Genomic DNA, 24374 nt, shown 5'->3' on the forward strand with positions numbered 1-24374 from the left:
TGCTAAACAGTCCAACTTTGCTGTGTTACAGATAAGAAGGCTGATTGTACAATTACAATGGCTGATGCTGACTTGCTGGCTCTAATGACGGGTAAAATGAATCCTCAGACAGTAAGTACAGAAAAGATAAAATCATAACATTTCTTGGATACATTTGTTCTAGCCTTTCATTTTACAAACAGTGTCCAACAGAGAGAACTTTAAATTATTCTAGATTCTTTTGACTAAATGATCAATATGTTTATGCCAGACCTGCTTTTGAACACCTTTCAGATGTAAAAGATAGCAAATTTTAAACTCTTATACTAAGGTGCTTCTATTGTTCTTGATAAAATACTTAGCTGGAAATCACATGCAAGGAAACTTCCTCTTTTGGGATTACTTCGGTATTCAGTTTTATGATAAGAGCTACAGGCTGAAGAAGTGAAGAGTAGAAAGTACGTTAATCATGGAATGCCTAAGTACTGAACAGTCGAAAACAAAGCAGTTATTGTGCCACGGGCGTCCTAAGGTTCTATAAATATTTCAGCTACATCTTTTCTTTAAAAAATTATTTCCTGTTTCTTTGTGGCTCTTGAATTTGCTAATATAAGAAGGCTAAAAGATACTTTTTCTTTCTCATTTTGCAGTACTGGACTTCCTGATCATATAGACATTTTATTGAAGCACTATTTATGATTCAGTAGTTATGGTTGAATTGCGTGTTCTACAGTTAAAGCAGGATTCAACTACTTTGTGTGTGAAGAATACAGTGACTTCCCACAAAAAAAAATCCTTTGCTTACTCCTTTGAGTAAGCTTGGGATGGACACATGCGCACACACACAGTCTCTCTCTCCACCCCAACTCCCCCCACTGGACTTAAGACTAAGACAGCTAACTACATCTCTACTCCTTTGAGTATAGCCTTTTGAGTATTTAAAGGAAGCTCTGTTGACTAGCATACAGATGAAAGACCTTTAAAATAGTCCCTATAAATAAATTGAATACTTGGGGTGGCATTCAGTTCCCTTCCCGGTTGTCTTAAGTAGCCAGGTTTGGTCATAAGTGCCAAAAATAACTCTCATACACAGGTAGGAGTCCTGTTCCTGGATACATAAGCCTGCACGTGAAGATGACTACATTTGTGCACAGACTGAGCATGTGCCCTGGCAACAAAACAAAAGAGAAGGAGAGCTGTTTGCCCCCCATAGCTGAGTGGTTGGGGCATTCAGTTGGGAAAGTAGGGTACTTTTACATGTCCTCCAAGGGTGGTGGGGGAGGTGCACTTTTTAATTCCAGCAACTCTCGGAGCTGCTCTAATTAAAACGTTGCCATGTCTCCTGTATCAGCGTCCCTGTACTTAAGAATGGTGGCAGGGTGCTTGAACTAAAGCCTGTTGGACAGACTATAGTTCACACACCCCTGCTGCCATTTTTAAGCACCGGTGCACGAGATGCAGAAGGCCACTGGAGTGCTGCAATAGCAGCAATTAATTGAGTCTGCTCCGACACTGGACTTCCAGTCCATCACAGCAGCCTCTGTGGTCATGTATGGGTGCCCCTAGAGACCAAAGCTCTAGGTTTCCCCCTTGCTCAGGTGGAGGTTCAAACCTTTGAACCTGAGTTTCTAACTTCTGAGCATAGTGCTTCAACCATCATGCCACAGGCCAGGTGTTGCCTCCTTTGGAAACTCAGCCATTGCCCTTTTGTATTTGCTAATCATAGAGGGGAAAAGACTGGACAGAGAACAGTGTAAGGGATGAGCAAAGGCCTAGACTAGAACCCAGGGTCCCCTCCGTTCCAGGGTGACAGTCACCTCACTGAGCACAGTCTGGCTTGGGTCAGGAGGAGGAACACTACATATCTCCCACATACCTCCTTCTCCTGGCTACCCAGAGAGCCAGCTTCAAAATGAGGGCTGAAGAAGGGACTTGCATGAAATGGTACAATGAGGACATGAAATACCAACCTGAATGGTTGATTTAAGTAATCAAAAATAAAGGACAGTGTAACAACCTTTCTCTCTCATCTTTTTGCAGGCTTTCTTTCAAGGTAAATTGAAGGTGGCTGGGAACATGGGTTTGGCAATGAAACTTCAGAACCTACAGCTTCAGCCAGGCAAAGCTAAACTTTGAACTCATTAAATTACTCACTTGGCTACATTTCACGATCAACATTTGGTGTGTACATGTATTTGTCAAAGCTAGAATGGAATTAGACATTGGAAATTACATGACACAGGTTGTGGATGGTCAGGTCCATCTTTCTTAAATCCTGTGCTAATAGAGATCTCAGTGCTATCTTGCTGAATTCCATAACTCTGTCTATGGAAAGTTAATATACTAATTATGATTTTTAGGCTGAGCTAGGGCACCAGTGGTTATGAACAATATACTAGCAGGTATTATGCAAGTGAAATCAGTTTTGACTAATGAAATTATTTAAATAATGTTTGGGACGTGTTTAATAAAGTCCCTTTGACTATCAGTTTTAGTCAGATACATGGAAGGAACAATGGAAACATGAAGACAACTTGGTAATAACTTGTTTAGTTTCTTTTACTTTGTTCATTTTGTTAACAATGTTTAAAAACCTGTAATGGGATTTTAGGGGACACTTTCTATCAGACTTCCTTTACTTAACAGAAAAGTGTTTCTTTATAAATGCCTTCTGGGCAGGATCTAGACATTTGACAGAATTTTTTTAAAACAAACATTGGGGATCTGCTTTTAAAGAACATTCCATTTTGGAAGTGAACAAATATGTAACTAAATAAAGGCATCCAAAAATAGTGGTCAGGACAAAGAATTTGCTCTGAGATTCACAGCATTTGCTTGTAATGTCTCATTGCCCTGAAATAATTATGGGGGGAGATCATCTAACATTTTAAAATCTATTTTGTTTAAATGATTATCTCTTAAGCAGTTCTGGAGTTGATAATTATCTTGGCATTCTGTTTTGCAGATACAATGTATTCTGGTTGAATGTTTAATAGAAAATTAAACATACTTTTCCTGTTTTTTCTGTGTGGCTTTTTTTAAATAGGATTTCATTGTTATAAAAAAAAATTTTGTGTGCACGCGCAAAGCACTCATAAACCCTACGTTAAAGGAAGGCAGTTTTAGCCAAAATCTAATAGCATATAATCAATCTCGGTACCAATCAGTGTATTTATTATAGCAGAATGGGTGAAACTGCGAAGTCAAAGGGTGAGCCTAATGTTGAGATCAACTCACTGATGCTATATGAAGGACTTGCCCCAGTAGGTTAGGCAGAAATAACCTGCCTCCCAGCCCCAAGATTAGGGTTAAGATGAAACCATCTAATGCAGTGAAAGACACAGTTCTTATTACATTTTAAACTAAAAGTCTCTGGTTGAAAACAAGATGAAAAGTTCCAGGTTTTCAGTATATACTCCTCAGCCCTGAAATGTATCTGAGCTTTTAGGCGGCTGGCTTCATGTAGGGGCTATTTTAGGTCTTTTGACTAGCTGATGTGCATTCTGTGGGGCCAAATTCTGCATTTCTCAGGTCGACTAATTAATGTTGAAGGTCTTGCTGCCTAGCTATAGCGAGAACTTGCTGTTAGATGTCAATCCTTAACTTGTGTGTTTTGTTCTCCCGTTGGGCAGTTGGAAAGGCGAAGCCCAGGCCCCTGATGGGTGTGGTGGCATTGCCAGAGACCAGCAGCTGCAGACAAGGGCAAGGGTGTCATAATTGAATTTTGTGGCAGTGCTTGATTTCTCACCTTTTGGAGTTGCTCCTGGGAGGTGTTTGTAGTAAATCCAAATGAGCATCTGGAATCATTCTGAAATTGTTGGCATCTCCCAGTGGGGTTTGAACTAGTTACCTTTAGGCAAATGAAGAACCTCCCAATTCCAATAATTTTGAGCATGGATAATCCATGATTTTTTGGATGGCTTTTCAATCATGGGTCAATGTGCAAACAATATCTCAACCATTCTGTGAACACTCTCACACCCCCACCCCCACACACTCTCACACCTGCATCCACACCCACCCCTCCCCATCAAAAAATTCAAAGCAAACAAACAAGTTGGAAGAGCAGTCAAAGAAATCCTCTTATGGGTGAGTAACAGTTTCTGTTTTACAGGCAGATGTTGAACGTACCTTTTATGTTTTAGCCCTCAGAGCATTTTTGAAAAACAAAGCTGAGGTCAAAGTTGACTTGAACTTTCTCAGAACAAGAAGCTAAAAAGCAAAAAAAATTAAAAAATTAAAAAATCACCATATGGTGCTTCAGTTCTTTGGACTTCTAGCAGCTTCATAATACTTACTCTGCATGTGCAGGCTTGTATGCTCATCATTGTCCTATATTATTCTAAAGAGAATATACAGTGTGTTCTGATATGCCTCTTACTATAATGATAAATGCTGTATCTAGCTGAACAGAGGGCATGGGCAAGCATTCAGTTGGATCACTTTCAGAAGGGGGAAAGGAGCTGCTGTTTGGGCACCTGTTATGTTGTAACTGCTCCGTGTGCAGAAGCACCTGGTGATGTAAGTAAGCTCAATTGCCCCTTTAACCCTGCTTTGTCCGAGTTTAAAGTTGGAGGGATTTTGCTACGGTTGTATTGTTACAGGTTCCTACAAATAACAGCTCCCTCTTTTCCTTCTGAAACCTCTCCAAATCTGTTTGTCCATAGCCCAAAGTAATGCAAACCCTAACTTTCAGTGCATTTGAGCAGAATTGCTTTGGGAGTCTTCTGCAGAAAGTTGGTTTTGTGATGCAGCCCAGTAAAAGAAATCCATTGCCTAATTGGGGATCTTGTAATGTGTATGTGGTGCTGATAGCTTCTTTTATGTCTGTAGGACCAAGCATATTAACTTTAACCTTTTGGTGCATTTCTAAAAACACTGGGATAAATTCCATTTTATATTAAGTACAGTGCAGTAGCTTATTTGAATCAGTGTTTAAAATGGATAGGTCTTGGCAATGCTTACAGTTTAACCTTTTTCTGAATTTGTTCAGGTACAGCTGTCCTCTATGGGGAAACTTCCCATTTAAACCAGGTAGGTTCTGAATTTGTGGATCACAGCTAGGTATTGTTAACAGTAAGAGACAGAGTAGGGGTAGACAGAGACAGACACTTGCAAATGGAAATGGTGTAAAGAGCCTAAAAAGGATATCGAAGGACATGAAAGCAATTTGAAGAGAGTTTAGCTCATTTATGTCTAGTTATTCAAGGAGGATGAGGGGCTAAAATCTATGTCCCCAAGATGAAGTGCATCACATCTGAGAGCTGAATGTGAAGAAAAACCTCCAGTTTTACACAAGGCCCAGGCCTTTGAGGGTACACCTAGGCTGCATTCAGAAAGTGGCAGTAGTGTAGTGTAGACACCCCCAAGCTAGCTTCAGAAGTAGCTCGCTTGCCAGGACAACACAAAGGTCAGTGTAGATTAATTTTTCTCTCCAAGAAGCAGGGTAGATCTACCCTGTCAATGGGATTATGTGCTTTAATGCACCAAACAATAGCAAAGTATGGGGCCGAAGGCAAATGTGTCTGTCGTTACACCAGTTTCTGGAATCTCTCCTGTTAATCCTTCTGTCCTTCTCTCTAGTCCTTTGTGTAAAACTTGCACTTAAGAAGGAAAACCTTAACTCCTTCAAAAGAATGACTGTTTGGGTGTGGGTGCATAGTGCTTTCTGACTATCTGGTCACTAGTTCTGGGTCTTCTGTTCTAACTTGCTCAGAGCAGAATGAGACTTGTCTGACCTGAAGACAGCTTATAAAAAGTCCCAAATCAGGGATCTTTGCTAGAGCACTCACCTGGATGAATGAGTGTGCACTCACAGCAGATGCACATTGTTCTTTTCAGTATGCTATAATTATATTAACTGGCCCTGTGTGTTTGTGACCTTATGGGATGCAAGAACTGAGGCCTAGGGCAGATGTTCGCAGCTGCACAACATGATTTTTGTGGGGTGAGGAGGTAAGGATTTGACAGATGGGTGGACTGTGGTTTTCTTATATTTTAACAGCAGCAGGTGCTTGTGCTTAAGGATGATTTCAGACTTGGTGAGGAGCAGAGAGAGAGCAGGTGCTTGTCATTGGTAGGGAGGGCGGTAAGGGCTTGTAGCAGCTGGTTGGGGATGGGGCCCCAACCCTCTTTCTTCCAGGCTGTTGGGAAGGAAAGAGCTTCACAAATGTGCTCCTCCTCCCATTGGTACAAAACCAAACAAACACAAGGCTGGATCCAACTCTCCCTTGCCACGTTCGCACTTCATAAAGAGCCACTTCGGGTCTCCAGCTCCTTGGGACAGAAACTGTTCTTCCTTTTGTCTTACAGGATGCTGAGCTAAATGTCTGGTCTCATCTCACAGAGAACATTAAGAAGGCTCTGGCTTAACTTGCCAGAAAAAAGACAGGAAAACGTCTCTCCGCTGTGAAAATCAACACATGAGGAAGCTAATCTCATGTGGCAGACAAATGGGGAGAAAGATTTGATGCTGCATGGAAGCAGTCCCTCCCGTACTTCAAAAAAGAAGTCCATCATTGGCAGAAGTGACAGTGCATTATACTGTGCCATGGTTTTAAGCAGAGGAAGTTCTTCCTGAAAACAAAAGGTGTCCTATGGGCTGAGATAAGAGGTGCAGTGTTGTAGTTCAGGAGATGATAATCGCTTACTGTGATGTAGGTACAGAAATATGTTAATAAGGCTACTGCAAGCTAGTTTGGAAGTGTAAAATCTGCAGTGCAGCAAGGACTAGGTTAGCTTTGTCAGCTATACCAGGTAAGGTAGAAGTCTTTAAGGCTTATGTAAGGAAATTAATGGCCGGAGCAAAGGTTTGCTAAAATCAGTGGGAAGATACTAATGGATTTTGGGTTGGGCTCTATGGTATGTGCTGGGAATTGAAGAATACCTGCCATGGGTCACTGAGCCTTAAAAGGCTTTACACATCTTTGTTATGAAAGAAAAAATATAACAATTCACCTGAATGTGTGTGCACACACAAACACACACATGTGCTCCTCCCTCCCGTTAAATAAGGCTTGCCCTTAGCTAGTTCTAATGGACTCTTCAGATGCATCAATGTTTCTGTAACAAGCCAGGTTAGACTAGAATAGAGGCAAGGGGTAAGATGAAATGAGGTAGGCAACTTTTCAATATTTTAGCGTATGTTAAAATTAGTTTTAATCTAGTTTATTCCTCCTTGACTTGCTCCTTCTGGGCTGACCCCAAGCAAGGCAGCAATCATCTATACAACTGCTTTTAAATGAACTATCCCCATGGTTCCTAGGAAGATGCTTATACTCTGCTCCCTCCAGCCATCTCTTGTGCCTGCTCTTGTCGCTCCAGCTAATCACATCACATTGCATCTGAATGTAGATGGTAATCTCTTTAGGGCAGGACAACGGTGAGATTCTGTTCTGAGCCAGTAAGGTGCAGGCCAGACCATGCAATCCAAGGGAGGGAGCTTGTCATGATCTTTAGCCACTTTTTGTGTTCTCCTGACTCCGGATTTCTCTGGAGTCTGGACAGCCTGTTGGGCCTATCCCAGTTTTGGCAATACTGGGGGTGCCTTGTGACCCTCTCCAAGGGTAGGATCCCTGTAGTGCCGTGCTGCAAGTGACATACCCCCTACAGATTTATGCCTGCCTTCCCCCAGTGTTTGGGCTAAAGAACAGAGCGCTTCTGTGACCAGCAGTGGGGATTTGGGGCCCCCTTTACCACTTGAATGGTTTTGCTGGCAATCAGGGGCCAGGGATGAGGGAGCATCCATCGCAGGTATTTCTTTCTGGTCCATGTGCTTCTCAAAAACACTGTGACCTGCTGGAAAAATACAAGCTATGGTAGCTGTTGTTTGGCTTCTGATGTTTCCTATCAAAAATCAACTGCCTAAACACCCCCTTCTGCTTCCCCCCCTGCTATCTGAAGAAGGGATTGGAGCAACATCTCAATGTCATCTTGAAGCTTTCCAAGTCAAAGATGCTCTTTTTGATCCACTCTGACTTGCACAGGGGAGGAGGGTATGCTAGCATTAGTCTGGCTGGGAATGTCTTGTGCTAGTACTCCTTAGCTCTAGGCGTGAACTGTTGGAAGAGCTGTCCTTTAATTGAGGCAGCTGTACAGTGCCCAGCGCCATGGGCTCCAGTAACCAAGGTAGTGAAGGCCACTTGAGCCTTGCCCATCCATTTAGCTTGCACCTGCCTTATCATGTTGACCTAAGTCTGATTAAAGCACTGATTTTTAGAGGGGTATGTCTAGTACAGCAGTGACCAGCTTGTGGCATGGGCCGCCTCTGTGTGGAACATTGCACAGTGGCAGATAGTGCAGGGAGCAGAAAGCAGAGCAGCAGACCAGGCAGGAAAAGGGGATCAGAGTGACACCTGGGGAGGGCGTGGGGTTTAAAAAGGTTGGCCCCCACCGGTCTAGTAAATGCTGGTGTTCGAAGTGAAAAGAAACTAGGGCTGGACCTAGGGAGGGCGTGTGTTGGAGTGTTCCTCTGTTTAGATGGTAAGAAACTTAAAGCAAATGCCCTAGTTCAGAGGTAGCATTTCCTAGTGGATATAGCATTAGGCTAGGCAGCTGGAGGCCTGCAGCCTATACCTGGATCTGCACAGGCCAGTGCGGGGTTCTGAGAATTGCTTCTCCTCTCTGTGCCTTGGTTTCTTCCTCTGTGCAGTGGGCACAATCATGATGTCTTCTGTTGAGCGCTTGGGAAGGATAGGTGGAAATGCTGTTGAAGAGTAAAGGATGACTGTTTATTAAAACTCATACAAAGCTCAAAAAAAAAAAAAAAAGTCTCCCAAAGCAGGCGAGGCCCGCCTCTTTCACTTCTGTCCTTTACTGGACTAGTGAATGCACTGCACTAGTCACCTCCACCTTCACCGCTCTCCCAAGCTGGGGCAGCCTGGGCCGCTGACATCCAGCACCACACCCCACCGCTATCATCTTCCGCTGCCTGTTGCCTTTGTTGTGTGTGGTCTGAGCGCCATGTCGTATCTCAGGGGGATGAGGAGGGTGGGGAGCGCGGAATAAATCCTGGATCTCTGAATCATTTCACACAAAGCAGCCAATTTTTCTTTTAAGCAAAACCATACACTTCCCAAGTTGACTTTTGGGGACCTGCGCGTGGTCCAGAGGTGGCTCTGCTCCAGCTGATACAAGCCTGAGGAAGAGGGCGAGAAAGCAGCCAAATTGCTTTGTTGGTGCTGGGACGTGACAGCTGGCGTGTCTCTTCTTTTTGGAGCACGGCAGGGACCCAGGAAGTGCTTTCTCACAGGTACGGTGTGGGGTACAGCAGAGTGTTTGCACAACAGGTGGGTTCCCGTTTGAGGCTCTTGGTAACACAAACCCTTCCAACTGCAAACAGAAGAAAAAGCTCTTGTGCCACTTAGAAATGCAGCTGCACTTGGGACTAAACCCCGTTAGAAGCTGCAAGCCCATCTCCCTCCTGCCCAGGGAGCACGCACAGGAAATGTAGCGTTCCTGACTCTGAGGAGTGGTGCAGTACTGGGCTGAGGGGTGGGGGGCGAGATGAACTAGGGTGATGGGGCTTTTGGCTCTGATTCTCGACGGCCCCAAGGCATTTGGGATTTTGCGGGTTATTTCTGGTCCCTGAAGGTCAATTGGAGCGGGGAGAGGGAAATGGGAAGAACTGACAAGCTGTCTGCTCCTCGGTAACGTCTGCCAGCCCCAACGGGGGGAGAGGAGGGGAGGGGGCCAGATCCCAACCTGGAATCCAGAATCTGGCAAGCTGCTAAAAAGAAAGCAAGAAGAACAAGGACGTTGCAGCGAGAATGTAAATACCGTACGGAGAAGGCTGGAGCAGGCAGTTTGCACTTCCCTTCCGCCAGCTCCAGCACGCTCCTCTTTCTGGCATCTCTCATGGGTCTTGCAAAGTGTGTTGACAAAAGAGAGTGGAGGTTGTTTTTTGCCCAAGTCTTTATGTTCGGGCTATAGCTGCTTTACTCCTCCTCTCTGCTCACATTTTCCCATATGGTGACTTTGGAAAATTCCTCTCCGATTTCACTGGAAAGCACAGGAAATTCTCTTTGGTAGAGGGTTGCCTATTTCTGTCTCTAGTTTTGCTACTCACATCTGGAAAGGATCGGACTTGGGAAAGGGGGAAATCATTCTGCACTCAGAGCGTGTAGCTGACATGGCATGAGTTGAGGGAGCCTTTCTGGGCAAGAGATGCTTTTCTCCATCCATTTGAGCTCTGTCAACAAAGGTGAGTTGTTTTTTTTCAGTGCTTTATTTTGTAACACCCTGATTCTGGGAGACTGTGAGCAGCCTTTTAGCTCCAGTCCTTAGTGTATGTAACATGAATTCAATGCAAGTAATAAATTCCAACAACCTGCTGATTTTGAAAATAAATGATGTTACTGATGTGGTTGGCTTTTTCTAAACAGAGAGTCCTCTGGATAGAGAGCAGGTTGAGTTGAGGGTAGATTATACCGAGCAGGTTTGTGCTGTTCAGATCAGTCTCATCTTTGTCGGGTAAAGAGCAACTCTTGAAATGTCCCCATGCTTGAGACTTGTGCTTCTGGTGCTGCAGTGTCAGAGTCGCTGCGGCACGGTGGAGTGAATGCTGGTCCTGAGAGGGGTCACGCGCAATGAAATGGGAAAGCTGCAGCTGGGAGAAATGCTGCATCAGCTCTCAGCATAACTGGAAGTTTATTCTTTGGTGTAGGGCCCGGTCCCAAGTCTATTGAAGATCATTAAGATCTTTAAAATGATTTCCGTGCACTTTGGATCAGACTCGTAGGAAACTATTGGGTTGGATCAGGCTCTTTGTGAACTGACTGAGCTTGAACTTAAATGGAGTTAGTTTCTTTAAGCTTTCTTTGAACTCAGAGAAATCAAAATCATTCCAGGATTTATTGCCTGTGCTCCAGCTGCAAGCAGATGTTTCCTTACCCAGAGTGTCTCTGTGGCACCACAGCAACTCTCACTTCAAAGGCCCAGCTGCAGAAAAAGCACATATTGATGGCAGCAGTGCGAGATTTCCTCTTGCATGTTAGAATAGGATACCAAATTTCATGCTAACAGCTCTTTTTTTTTTTTTTAGTCTTTATTCAACTGTTTCCCTACAGTGTTAGCCAGCCATAATTTCTAGTCCCAGAAGTAGAGCCCAGACCAGCTCTAGGATCAGTGGGTGCTGCTGCAGTGCCATCAGTATACCTAGGCCAGGGCTGCCTTTGGTCCATGTTTGAAACTTTCAACTTTTTGTCATTGGCCAAAAAAAAGTGTGTGTGTATATATGCACACGTGGGAACGCATGTATATCTATCTATCTAGCTATCGTAAAAACACCTTCTAATGATGGGAAGTCAATCAGCAGGTGCTGCGCTTTAGCTTTTGCATGTTTGAAGAAGAAATCAGTAACAACTCAGCGAGTGAAGGCAACGGCATAACTGATTTCTGAGGTTGTCTGACCCCACACACTGTAGGAGCTGCTTCTTTATAAGGCTTTCCAGCAGTGGGACTCAAAGTGCTTTATAAAGGAGACCGCTATCATTTAACATGGACTTCTACTGAGAGGGAAGCAGAGACGCAGGGAGGCAAAATGACTTGCTTGGAGCCAGCCAGCAGATCATCTGCAAAGTCAGGGATTGAAGTTAAATCTCCTGAGTCACAGTCCAGGGCTCTCTCCACTAGGCCACTCCATCTTCTGCTCTTACAAGAGGAAATCAAGAGCAACTTCAAGCAATTCAGTGAAGTTGCACTGAGAACAGGATCTGGCTGCTTGGGCGCTCAGAGTATGTAGGAGATCGGGAGCCAGGTTCCAAGTTGGTGCAAGGCAGCACACGTCCACTGATATCTCCGGAGCTCTGCAGTTCACATCAGTGGTGAGGTTCTTGTTTCTAAATGCAAAGGAGAAGCAGTTTGTCAGAGATGAATGGGGTATTTGTGCCATTTTAAGATCAAGAGTCCATCTTGCGAGACTGGTCTAAATATGAACCGTCCCAGAAAAGCTGTTCCATGACTTCCCCTACTTAGAGCTGCTTCGAGTTGCATGGTAGAGCCTAGATCACACTGATGGGTCACAATGCTGGGTTTTTTCTGCAGCGCTATGAGACAGGGAAGGGATAAAACACAAGCCACTAGCAGCTATATTACTGCAAATCCTCCTCTGTGAAACCTGAGAAGCACCGAGTGAGGCAGGGGAGCTGGGCCTGGGCCACTTGGCCCGTTTGAGAGAGATTTAACTTCTGTTTGCATTATTCCAACCTGCAGCCAGAAAGATCAAAGTTGAACGTTAGCCAAGGCGTTCGGGTTCAGCTCAGCACTGCTTTCCAAAAGCAACATAAGGTCCAGGCGTATCGTATTTTCAGGAGGTCAAGATTTATTGCAACTCGGGACACTTTAAACAGACCCCAGGTGAGGCCCATCTCGGTACTGAGTTATCCTTTTCCACTACACCGTGTTTACATTAACCAAGATGCATGTAATGAAGGGCAGCGACTTCCCCATGCAAAACTGGGTGGAACATTATGATCAATGGTTACATAAGACTGATGTTGCATAAGCTGTATATAAATCTCCCTGGTCATCTGGTGTTTCTCTGTTTGTGAAAGGGAGTAAGCTAATTCAGTAGCCAGGCCTAGTTCAGCTGATGCTACCGAGGACCTGTAGATCCACGCTAGGGACACACTGGAGTACTAATGAGGGGTTCTCACATTAGTACAGTGTCAGGGTCCTGGTGCCTTGGCTCCCCATGTGGATTAGCAGCATTTCCCTACCTCGGAGGGATGTGATGAGGATAATACATTAGACAGAGGTCCTCTGACAGTATGGCGAGTGGGTCAGTTAGAGAAAACTTAAATGCTACCCCAACAGTGAGTGGGAGGGCGCCTAGGGTCATTGTCAACGAAGAGTATTCAGCGTCTGGCAGACAGGGCTGTGCTAGGTGTCGCTAGTGAATACAGTGCCGGCAGATGATATTCAAGGTGTAGCATCGTTCTGGATTTGGTAGGACCGGTGATCCACAAAAGGCTCTCACTTAGTGGCACTCTTAACAGTCGCTTCCTGCAGCACTTGGGTATCCGTGCTTATGCTCTCCACGTATTTCTGCACAGTGAAACACGGGTCTGGTGGGCTCTGCTGTAAACTATTATGAGTAGGGACCTGCTTAACTCGTAGCAAAACAAAGCCATGGTTACAGCTTGCCCATAGCACGATGGGCCAATTTCTCAGGCATTTCCCAGCGGCCCTGCCCCTTGCCACTGATTGCTAATTGGCAGGGAGGCCCCGCCATCACCGCAGCAGTCAGTAAGTCTCGAGCACGTGAGACTGGCCACAGGGATTGCCACACTGTCGAAGTATCGTGGTAAGGATTGGGAGATTCTAGAACAGCAAAATATGCGAATAATGTGCCGGAGTTTTTCCTTTTTTGGGTTGACATCATGAGAAATCGCAGCCGACGGAATATTTCCCGGCCATCACAGATATTGCCAGTTTTCATGGTTTCCATGAAACAGCGAATTAAGTAGGTCTCTAATTATGAGACAAGTAAAATGGCCATGATGCCCTTTGGCAGTAACGCTCTAGAGAGGTGTGGAGTTTCTAAAGCTGGGGCTGGTGCCTGGAGCGCGTGGAGGAGTTTGCTTTGCCGGCTGGACGGCACGTGAAGCCATGGTGCTAGCTGGGAGGCTTGCCCCTCGGCAGTCATCCCAGCATAATGAGGTTGTTTTGCTTGTCTCCTACAAGCGGCCCGTCGTGCCTGTGACTCCAAGCAGTCTGAGCTGTGTTGTGTTGGGCTGACACCCAGCTCCCTATGCTTTCTGTTTGGTTTTAGGGGAAATGCTCCCAGGCAGCAGCTTTCTGCTGGTGCTATGGCTGTTGGTCTCTAGCCCCAACGTGATCCACGGTCAGAATGACGAAGACAATGAATTTCTGGAAAATTCATCCGCATTGCTGAATCCAGATCCTAATTTCCCAGCTCTTGACTGCCCTAAAGACTGCCGCTGCACTCAGGAAGGAGTTGTGGATTGCGGAGGGATTGATCTCAAAGAATTCCCCATGAACGTACCAGAGTTAACGAACCACCTTTCGCTGCAGGTAAGAGAGTACCCAGCAGGTTGGGTTACAAACCTGCCAGGGTCTGTTTTCAGCATCATCCTTTTGCTTCTTTGCGTCCCGGCTGCAGGGCACTCGGATGCTCTGGGCCTGGCTGAGAGCAGGGAGGATGGGTGGCCAGAGCAACCCTATGTTCTTGCTCTTGCTCAGTGTCAAAAGGCCCACCTGGGCCGTGGCTGCACTGCCTTGTGCTGCCCTCAATCTTGAGGGTTGAGCCTTGGCAATCCATTGAATGCCAGTGTCAGCCCACTCCACTATCCAAGTGCTTCTTTTGCCCTGTCCCTAGCTGTCCTTTCTGTTTCTTCTTCTGCCCTCTTGGCTCAGGGAATCTTACCAGCAGAGAGAAGCTGTGCCTGGCTAATCTTAATCACATTAACTTCATGTTAATTTATTTTTAAAATGGTTTCTTCTCTTGGACCGGTAAAGGAGAACATTGAGCTCTGCTATAACCTCAGCTCTCCACAGTGACCGGGTCGTATACAGGGAGCAAGTGATTAGAGCCGAGAGGCTCCTTATGGCTCTGAGAGGAGAATTTTATTCCAAATAAGATGTATTGTTTACTGAAGGCTCTTAGTGTTGACCTTACTTTGGAGGATGTTTGCAGGATTCATCCCTAATATAATTCATCCCTAATCATTCCCCGTAGCTGTCAAGCAATCTATCATGTGGTAATTGAAATGCCAGAAATGGGGGCAGCTGGTCACCTACAGGCTCCAAACTGCAGCCCCAAACTTCCCTCCAGCCCCCGTCTGTGCAAAAGTGTGGCTGGAAGCAAAGGAAAGTTATGAACCAAATGATGCACTTAGAAAAAACTTGCAGGAGTTCAAAACACCAATTCCTCTGGCAAGGCACTCACAACTCAGACAGCTAATGCTGGCCTTTATCCCAGCCCAGTGCAACCAGGAGGTAGTTTTGTCAGGTCACTTTATTTGCAAGGCTGTAAGTGTAGTGAACTCACCTTTCTACCAAACAGCCTGTTCATCCAGGCAAGGGTGTGTGTGTGTGTGAGGGCAGAGAGCCCAAACTTCACTTTGAGGAGTCAAGCAACAGCATCCTGGCAGTTGATTCATCTTTCCCAGCTGAGGCTGTACTGCAGTTTGACATACCGCTATGTTATTAAATGCATCTTTTTCCTGCCTTTGATCTACTACATGAGGATTCTGGCAGAACAAGGCATCTGTGCACGAGACAAAGTGATTAATGCCAGTATAAATCAATCCTGACTAAGGTCCATATCACTAAAACCGTTCCTTTCTTCTCTCAACCCCAGGGTGAAGGTGTTGCTCCCCATAAGGCTGTAGTTGGATTGTTGGTCATTTGTCAACTTTGAAGTGTTGTGCAGTGCTAGCCCTGGGGAATATATCCATAATTATTACTCTCTTCTATTGGAGGAAGAGAACCAGATTCAGTTCTCTAGTACAACAGCGTGCATCTAAAACAGGGGTGTCAAAGATACAGCCTGCAGGACGGACTGGATCCATATAGCCACGTCACCTGGCCCCCACTGCTGTCCCTGTGTGTGCCAATCTGGGCCCTCCTCCGTATGCAGGATCCAGCACTTGCAGTGCCAGCTCTGGCCAGTCTGAGACTGCTGCACATGGAGATGGCTACAGCTGGTTCAGGGCAGGCACCGCTTGGTCCTGGAGCAGGCACTGCATGCAACACAGTCCTGCATCAACCAGAGCAGGCACCGGGTCTGGCCTGCAGGGGATGAGGCTCTGTGGGTCCCCCACATGCCAGATCTGGCACTTGTGCCATAGGTGATGCCAGCTCCAGCCAGTCTAGGACTTGCACTGCATAATGGCATCCACCCTGAACCGGCTGGAGCAGGCACCGCATATACCCCATGCCCCAATTAGGCCAGAGCAGGCATCATGTGGTGCAATCCTAGACTGGCCAGATTGGATGCCCAGGTCTGTGAGCCCAGTCCGGCCTGCGGGCCAGCCCCACACCACTCATCTAGCCCATGGAGCGGGCCCACAAGGCCAGATGAGTTTGACACCCCTGATCTAAAGTGGTTCCACATTTTACCCCTCGTTTAGAACGTGTCCCAAAGCCTTTCATGAGCTATTCTTTGGTAAGTGCCACTGATAAGTAGATGGAAGAGGCAGTTTGCAACAGGTAATTCAGAGCTGTCATTCAAAGTGCAGCTCCAGTCAGAAAACCTGTAATACAAACTGGTACCTTCTTGCTTAACGGGTCTGTTCCTGTCGTGCTCCAGTCACAGCCACTTTCCCTCCTGTCAAAAGCAGACCTTTCACTCTTGTTTAGCCCACTAGATAGGAAGCTGGTTCCACGCTGCATGTTCTTTGAAGCAGAGACTGTCACATATTTGTACAGCTCCTAGCACAGTGGGTCCCTCATGCTGACCAGGCCGCTAAGCTCCTCTATAATATACACGGTGGATAATGATATGGATGATTTTCAGCCTTGTGCAGTTTTAGGGAATTGTTAATGAAAGCCTGATGACAGGCTGTTTGTTAGGGGGAGAGCGTCACAGATCAGAGCCGGCTTGATGTGCAGATTCCACTGAGTTTGCAGTTAGCAAATCCTGTGTTTGCTTATCAAGTGATCGTGCTTTATCAGAAGAAAATTCATTGCAAGGCAAATGAGGCTCCATGAGGCCAGCCTTACAGGGGTCCTTCTGCTTTTCCACAAGGTCTAGCTTTGTCTGTTGCTTATGGTGGCCAAAGCTTTACTATAACCTGCTCCTTATGAGTAACCAGAACGGGTCTTGAGTGTTACTAGAGAAGAGCCCAAGCTGTAAAAATTCATCCAGGTTTTCAAACCCCGCTGCGCACAGGAACACTGTACATTCACATGCTTTGGATTCAGGGTATGAGCCTGGTCCATTGTAGAGAAAGGGCCTTTCCTGACATTTGGATCCAGATCCAGACTTTCCCAAGGTTCAAAGCCTGGGGTTTGGTTGGGAGACTTCTTGAGTTACTTAGCTGATGATCAGTAATGTTCTCCCTTTCCCTAGAATAACCAACTGGAAGAAATCTCTCCAGAAGAGCTTGCTCGTCTTTACAGGCTAGAAACACTCAATTTGCAGAACAACAGGCTCACGTCAAAAGGTAAGCTTGAAAACCTGAGAACAGAGTGGAGAGGAACCGTTGACCTTGTTGCTTAAAGACAGTGCAGCATGAGCTTATATAATAACCCTGCTGGCGCTCTCAAGCAGGAGGTGCGAGGACTAGTGGGTGTACTTGTGTTTAGAAATGCCTGGAATGACTGGCGAGCTGCATCTGTCCTTTGGCCAGTGCACAAAATGTGGAGGCACTTTATCATCTGAAACAATACTCAGGACACAAAAATGCAGCCCTGATGAACCAGGGGAGGAGACCTGGCAGCCATGCTGCATACTGTCATGACAGCCACGTGTCCAGGCAGCTCTCCTCAATCCCTCAGGTTCCCCACTGCAATGTGATGGAAAGCCAGGGATGTCTGCATGCTGAGCAAGCTCCCTACCACCAGGCCGGCCTCTTACCTTGCCCCTTCAGTTGTGTTCAGTTTGGTTCATTCGATCCTAGGTCTAGTTTGCTCAAAGCCTCTGGAGCCATATCGTTTACCTTAAAAGTAACGTGGGTCCCAACCTCTCTCAACCCACTTTAATGGCTGTGGGTTTTGCTGTATAACTCATGCATTTATTATAGAAACATGTCATTTAATTAACACAGAAAAGGCCAAATTCTCAAAGAATGAGAGAAAGTATCTGGGGAAGTTTCTTGTGATAAAAAGAGACGATGTGTGTGTGACAATCCCTGGGGTGCCGGTGTGTTCCCAAAGCTATACCCTGGGTTTGTGTAAGTGTATTGGTCTCCCTCTCTGTTGAATGGGTATGCCCAGGTTATTAATTTGCTCAGGAAGCATGATTTACTACAGGTACTTCAGTAAAGTAACAGAAAAACAAAAGGGTTTATTACAAAGCAGAACAAATAGTATAAAAAAAGAAGCGATCAAATGCTTTGACAATGGTATGTGGTAAAAGAAACCTGACAAAATCCTTCCCTTATGTTCTAACTCTCATAAATATTCCTGTGAACATCTCTTGGGGTCGCCCTCCCCTCGGTCTCAGCCAGCCCCCTCCTCTCCGATTCTGTGATGCGGTCCCTGGTGAAGTGGGGCTGGAAGGGACCTCCAGAGGTCATCTAGTTCAACCTCCTGCCTGCGGCAGGGTCAGCCCTATCCCAGCCATCCTATAAATCCACAATCTAAAATCGACATAAAATGACTGTCAACCCTGGCACAACACAGACCTAACACCCTACCCTGCCACAGGTAAAGCAGAGGAATCTCAGCCGCCAGTGTCCTGCTTCTATGAAATGTTGTCAGTAGACGCTCAAGAGGGCCCAAGTAGAGGGCCATGCCCCTGCTAAATAGGAAGGCAACAAGCCCCACAGTCCACCCCAATCTGACCATGGGGTAAAATTCCTTCCTGACCCCAACTATGGTGATTAGTCTGACTGTGAGTGGAGGCAAGGCAAGACCCCCTAGCCAGGAACTTCTGGCTTTGGTCCTAGCAGGAGTATTGGCACACCCCAGTCACAATCCCCAGCCTGGGCTGCAGCCAACATATAATGCCTTTGCAGAAGACTTGAAAACATCCTGATGCATGTAGCCGACAGTGGCGGTGTGGGGGCAGTCAGCAAAGCCCAGAAACATGGGAATTGCCCATAGAAGAAGGCAGGCATACCTACGCCTAGATCATCCCTGACGGGTGGTTGTCCAACCTCTTCTTGAACATCTCTGGTGATGGAGAGTCCATAGCTTCCCTAGGCGTTTATTCCCGTCTGGTCTCTGGCCCCCAGGACATTTCACATGGCTTTCCCCTGCCTCCCACCTGCCTACAGAGGAGCCAGAGACTCCTCCAGAGCGTTTCTGCCTGTGGGTCTGTGACGGCGTGCAGTTCAGGAGCTGTTCTTGCTGCTGGCTGGTGTGTTCCCCTGCCTATGACATGCATCCCGATGTTCAAAGGAGGTTGCTTTTCAGCAGATTGAACTGACATGATTTGAAAACATGGCTCTTTTATACTCTGATAACACACAGCAAATGAAACAATACTGTTTTTACTCGAGTCTAAGATGAAGTCCCTCTCTCCCCGCCCATTTAACATGGGAAGAAAAGCCCCGTGTCTTAAAATCAAGTATAAAGGTGGTTGGGGAGGGAGTGGGGAGCAGGCAGCTGCTGTGGCTCAGGCTCCAGTCCCTACCTGGGATTGGGACTGTAGCTTCCCAGCCCCACCTCTGCATGCTGCCATCTCCCCCCTACCACCTCTTTTCCCACCCCGCTACCTTCCCACATGCAGCCTCTGCTCCCCTGCCTGCCTCTCTCCCCCCCACCGGCAGGCTTTGTGCACTCTGCAGCCTGGGGCACTGAGTATGGCCCCAGCCTGGCCCTGGAGCAGCTCCTACTGTGTCTGGGCTGGGTGGTGCTCAGTGCCCCAGGCTACAATGGGGGTGAAGCCTCCCAGCACAGAGCAAGGCTAAAGTGGGGGGAAGGGGGTGGAACAGCTATGTCATGATGTGCATTTTTCTTTGTGGAAAGAATTATTTCAAGGAATAATTTACCCAGAGTATTCCATAAAACGGGGGTGTTCAACCTCTGGCCTGTGGGCCAGATGCAGCCCACAAAGCCATTGCATCTGGCTCATGGGGCTCCCCATGGGTCGGGATACTTGGCAGTGGGGAAGTGGTGACAATGACTACAGCCACCCTCCCCTGCCAAATTCCCAAACCCCAAGCTCCATGCAGTGGGTCAGAGCTGGGCTGTCCCCTGGCCTGGGTGGGACCCTGCTATATCTGCTCCAGGCACCATATCAGGACTACTGGCTGGATCTTGCCTGCAGACGGTCTGGGCACTGCTCATCTGTCCTGCTGGGCAAAAAAGTTGAGCACCATTGTTGTAAAAGATTTCTGGGAAGGGGAAAGAGAGTCCATGTATGACTTCTGCCCGTTCTTGCCAGGCAGTGTGGATGCTCTGTGTAGCTGCAATATATCTTGTGCAACAACTAATCTAACATCCGGTTATTCACTGTATCTCTCGGCATCATCACTCCTGTTACCAAAGGCCAAACATGCTCATTGTTTTTCTAGTTCTTTGAGAAAACTTTCTTGGCCTTTATAGAAATAATTAAAAAAAAAAAAAAAAAAAAAAAGCATGAGTTGGGTTATTTCAGTTGCACTGAACAATACTTAAAACTTACATTATAGATATCTTGTGGGAAACACCCAGCCCCTGTAATATTCTCACTCAGAAAGGGTGGTGTTGACTGTAAATCATTCCTGTTGTTTGAAGGGCTTCCAGAGGAGTCATTTGAACATCTGGAGAACCTGAATTACTTGTACCTTGCGAACAATAAGGTAAGAGGGGTTTCAAAGCTGCTCTCCAGTGTAATTTAAGAACATGATGACTGTAAAAAAGATTTGAGTATTTGATATGACTTTAATATTGTGCTGAGGCACATGGGTCCTCATGGGTGTGCGACTTCAACGTGGGTAATGGCAGTGAGAAACAGCGGTGTGTGATGAACAGTGAGAAGTGGAAACTGCCACAGCTTTCTCCATTTTCACTTCATTGAAAACTGTCCCCTGCCCATTGGGCCAGTGATCTGGAGGACTATGGAGCAAATGGAAATGTGTCTTAGAAATGAGCTGGTTCTACTGAGATTTTGGGACCATGCTGGTGTGCCCCACTGCTTCCCTGTGTGTTTGTATCCCACTCCTATAGTGGGTTGACATCAGAAGTTACTGGTAAGTGTCTACTCTTGCTAGCAGTTAATTCAGTTACTCTTTCAGCTAAAGGGACGTCTTTCTTTGAGCAGCGAAGATCCCAAGTTCTTGCCCAGCTGATGACCCATGGTAGAGGACAGTGAAGAAGCTGGTCTTCTAACAGGGATGGAAATGCCTTCACGTCACCCAGCTATTAAAGGGGTTCTGTTTGTTACAGGGTTTGTAGAGAGGAAGTGTACTTTGTGCCTGAAAGATGATCTAATCTCTTTCCCAGCTATACAGTTACTCCAGTATAACATGTCACCAGAAACCCTTGCTTGTGCTCGTTAAGGTGGTTTGTTTTTTTAGTGAATCCCCAGAATTACTTGCTCTGGGAGGACCTGTCATGCCTGAAGTCAGTGGAGAAAATGGAAAGCTCAGTTGTGAAGGTGGAGACCATCTTGCATTTTGAATTCATTTATCTCTCTATATAAATATCTGTGACCCTTTGGCCTTTAACTTGCATGCAGATGGCCAGGTTCTTGTTCTTAGGTGTGCCAGGACAAATCCAGAATGACTCCTGTGACTTTCCATCTGGAATTACCCTGGGATGACCAAGACCTGGACCTGCTCCTTAGTACAGTAACATCGTGTTCTCTCCTTCTCTTTCTAGCATCATTTCCATGTAACAATCTTGGCAGTGAGTAGCGCCATGAAAAAGATCAAGCCAGACTGTGACTAATATTCCAAAACTTTGTACTCCAGTTTTTTGCCTGTGTGACAAACCAGTGCTTGGTTTTTCCTGACACTACTGCAGGGAGAGACGCATCCAAGAGAAAAATGCAAATTTCAGTGAATGTCAGAAGCAGTTATAGTGAGAAGTTATTGACCTACAAAAATCACACATTTCTTCATAAATCTTGAGCCGGGACAAACTGGATTGGCTTTGAGCTGAATCCCTGCTGCACTGGGAAGCATTGCAATCAACCAACTGTGGTGTCTGGAGGAGAGCAGGGATTTGCTGGTAGTTTACTTCTCGCTTTGTGGATTATCTTGATGTTACCTTGGCTTTGATTCTGATAGCTTCAGATATAGCTAGATCAGCAAGGTGCAGTTTTTCTAAATTAGCAAAGTCAGGCAGACAGAAGATCCTAATAGGTTAAAATCTTGCTGTCCTGAAGGTAAATAACTCATACTGATTTCCTTTAAATGCCTCAAGAACCTCCACACCATGTTTCGGCCACAGGCATCTAGAGCAAGCCACGTTTATAATTAAAACCTCATCTGCTAAAACACGGGGCAGGTGCTAAGCTACTGTATTGACTGCTCTAAGCTCATCATCAACCTCTTATTGCTGAGAAGTTCTAACTACCCTAATATTTACACTGGTATTATGGGATTTGCTGGATCCAACTCATTTCTGCTTTTGCCCAGGTCTGTAGCAGACAAATAGGAAACTGGTTCCAAATCCTGGAAACAGGTTTTTATGGTGGTGTGTGGGGTTTATTGGTTAATCTGTCAGTTAACCACGGAGAAAAGAAATCGGCAGCATAAAGGGGAGTCCAGCAACAAGACTTCAAAAAAAAAACCCAACCTTTGGAAGTCAGTCTATTGTTGTTTAGGCAAGTAAAATACGGGTCGTCTCAGGACTGAATCTGCTTAACTTTATGAAAACCCCAGCATTAGTCGTCCAAAGATCAAACCTGTTGAAATCATCATTCATTGCTATAGCATCCACCCCAAAACAGTACATCCAGTACACCATCCATCCTCTGAACTCCCTTGGAAGCAGCAAAAGGTTTGGCAAGTTCAGCGCGCTCCGCAGAAGCAGATATAGCAAACGTGTCTCGAGCCAAATGCTCTGATGTCACTCCGCAGCAGCTTCTGCACTGAGAGCAGTTTTTTTTCCTCCCCCCTCTAATGGGCAACATCTGGGAGATGAGCACATGGCTGGAAGGAGGATTTGTGGATTGGTGATGGTGATAGCAGGTGAAAACAGAACGGCAATGTACCCTCCACTGAACGTATTTTCCATTTCTAGTAAGTGAATGGGATTTCTCTTCAGAGATCTGTCCTTTTTCTGGACAGGCTTCTAATGTGCCTGAGGCAGATGAGAGGAACATGCTAAGCATCAGAATAATTTGTTTTATAGGCTTTTGGGAGCAGCCATATTTTTCTGATGTCAGCTGCTATCAAGAGGCTAGGAGGCAGTGGGTGATGGGAAGGTGCAGTATTGACGTTCCTGTCCTAATGAATCACTGGAAACATGCACAGAGATCCTGGGACTCCTCATCTATCTTCAGATATCTGACTCTTGTGTTCCCATCAATTACTATACAAGTTCATGGGGGAAAGTTTTCACGATGGGACAGTTTTTGCTATGTCACTTCTATCTGCATTGGCCTTCCTGTTGCAGCTGACATCCAGTGATGAAATGGATTTGGAGAAGGCCTCCTGTTTCTCTCTGACATATCAGGCCATGCCTTCTGAGTCCTCCGATCTTCCCAGCCATTGCCAGCAGTACAATCCCCAATAACTGAGGCGAGCTGTATTTAGGACACAGACTGTTACCAGCCCTGGGTGGAGAGGACGCTGGCAGATAGCCAGGCAGAGCAGCTAGAAACTGTTTTCTTCTTAAACAAAGAAAACCTCCTTTCCCGTTCCTTCCTGTTCCACTTTCAGCAGGTGTAATGTTTCTCTGTGTCCCACCCGAGTAAGCAATACCCTTGTGTTTTATATAAGAGAGATGACCCAACTGACTGCACTCGGAGGAAAGCTTGAGCCTACCATTGTCCATAAAACAGATGTTCTGCCTATTTGATTCCTGTGAATTATGCCACGGTAGAAACAGTTTTCCCGATGCGTTGCATCTACTCCTCCCAATGATCACCCCCGTCTGATCAGCAAGTGAGAGGACACATACAGAGCTGAAGGCCATGTGCTTTCAGTTTTGGTTGCTAGCAAATGGTCTCTGCTTTTCACCCATTCTTGGTGATATTGGGGAAAGGCTCAGAGGAGGTAACATCCCTAGGAGGTGTCTTCTGGCTTGCACTGGTGCCCGTTGAACAATTTCAGGCAAGGTAAGCCCACCAACTCGATCACAGGAGGCAGCTACAGAAAAATGAATCTGAATTATTTTCAGTTTCATAAAAGAAAGTCTGAATTGCAAGTCTGGCACGTTACAAAGTGACAGAAACCCACCTCTGACCAGCCTGTGCTTGACACCACCAGGGAGAGAAGCTCAAATAGTCTCTTTTCTTATTTAAAGTGTAAAGGCAGGCCACGCTCCGGTGAAATAACTGCTCTCCCCCAAAGCCTGCATGATGTGTTCATCTTAATAGTAATTTGTAAACCATTTAAGTCCTTGCCATCCCTTGATTTGGGCTGTCATGTCTCGTCTACCCTGTGGCCTGGCTCTCTTGATAATTATACCAGTGGAAATCAACAGTTGATGGAAAGTACTGGTGTGGTAATGGTGTATGAGGTGCTTTCGCAGATTCAAGGCATTGAAGACCAGGAGGAGCCATTAGGATCAAGAAGGTTGATTTCTTGTATAACCCAAACCACAGAATAGCAGCAAGTGACTTCTGTATCAGGCCACAGCTTCTAGCTGAGCAACAGCGTCTCTTAGAA

The 24374-nt window shown here is 46.0% G+C and overlaps 2 protein-coding genes across 6 annotated transcripts in view; both read left to right on the forward strand.

Moving 5' to 3' along the window:
• Positions 1 to 2999, forward strand: part of SCP2 (sterol carrier protein 2) — a 56389-nt gene extending 53390 nt beyond the window's left edge. For 4 of the 5 annotated variants that reach the window (XM_014598696.3, XM_059727840.1, XM_059727841.1 and 1 more), the window contains 2 exons: positions 32 to 111; positions 2020 to 2999. In XM_014598696.3, the coding sequence (XP_014454182.3) occupies positions 32 to 111; positions 2020 to 2115 (176 nt within the window). In that variant the 3' untranslated portion in view covers positions 2116 to 2999. Of the gene's footprint in view, positions 1 to 31; positions 112 to 2019 lie in introns of those variants that run through there. The other variant, XR_009462315.1, reaches the window with a different exon arrangement.
• A 6555-nt stretch (positions 3000 to 9554) lies between these two features.
• Positions 9555 to 24374, forward strand: part of PODN (podocan) — a 32853-nt gene continuing 18033 nt past the window's right edge. The window contains exons 1-4 of the mRNA XM_006267748.4: positions 9555 to 10180; positions 13751 to 14013; positions 17015 to 17108; positions 20329 to 20393. Coding sequence (XP_006267810.1) covers positions 10144 to 10180; positions 13751 to 14013; positions 17015 to 17108; positions 20329 to 20393 — 459 coding nt within the window. The 5' untranslated portion in view covers positions 9555 to 10143. The remainder of the gene's footprint in view (positions 10181 to 13750; positions 14014 to 17014; positions 17109 to 20328; positions 20394 to 24374) is intronic.

This window comes from Alligator mississippiensis, chromosome 5, assembly GCF_030867095.1.
Source record: "Alligator mississippiensis isolate rAllMis1 chromosome 5, rAllMis1, whole genome shotgun sequence".
Taxonomy (NCBI): domain Eukaryota; kingdom Metazoa; phylum Chordata; order Crocodylia; family Alligatoridae; genus Alligator; species Alligator mississippiensis.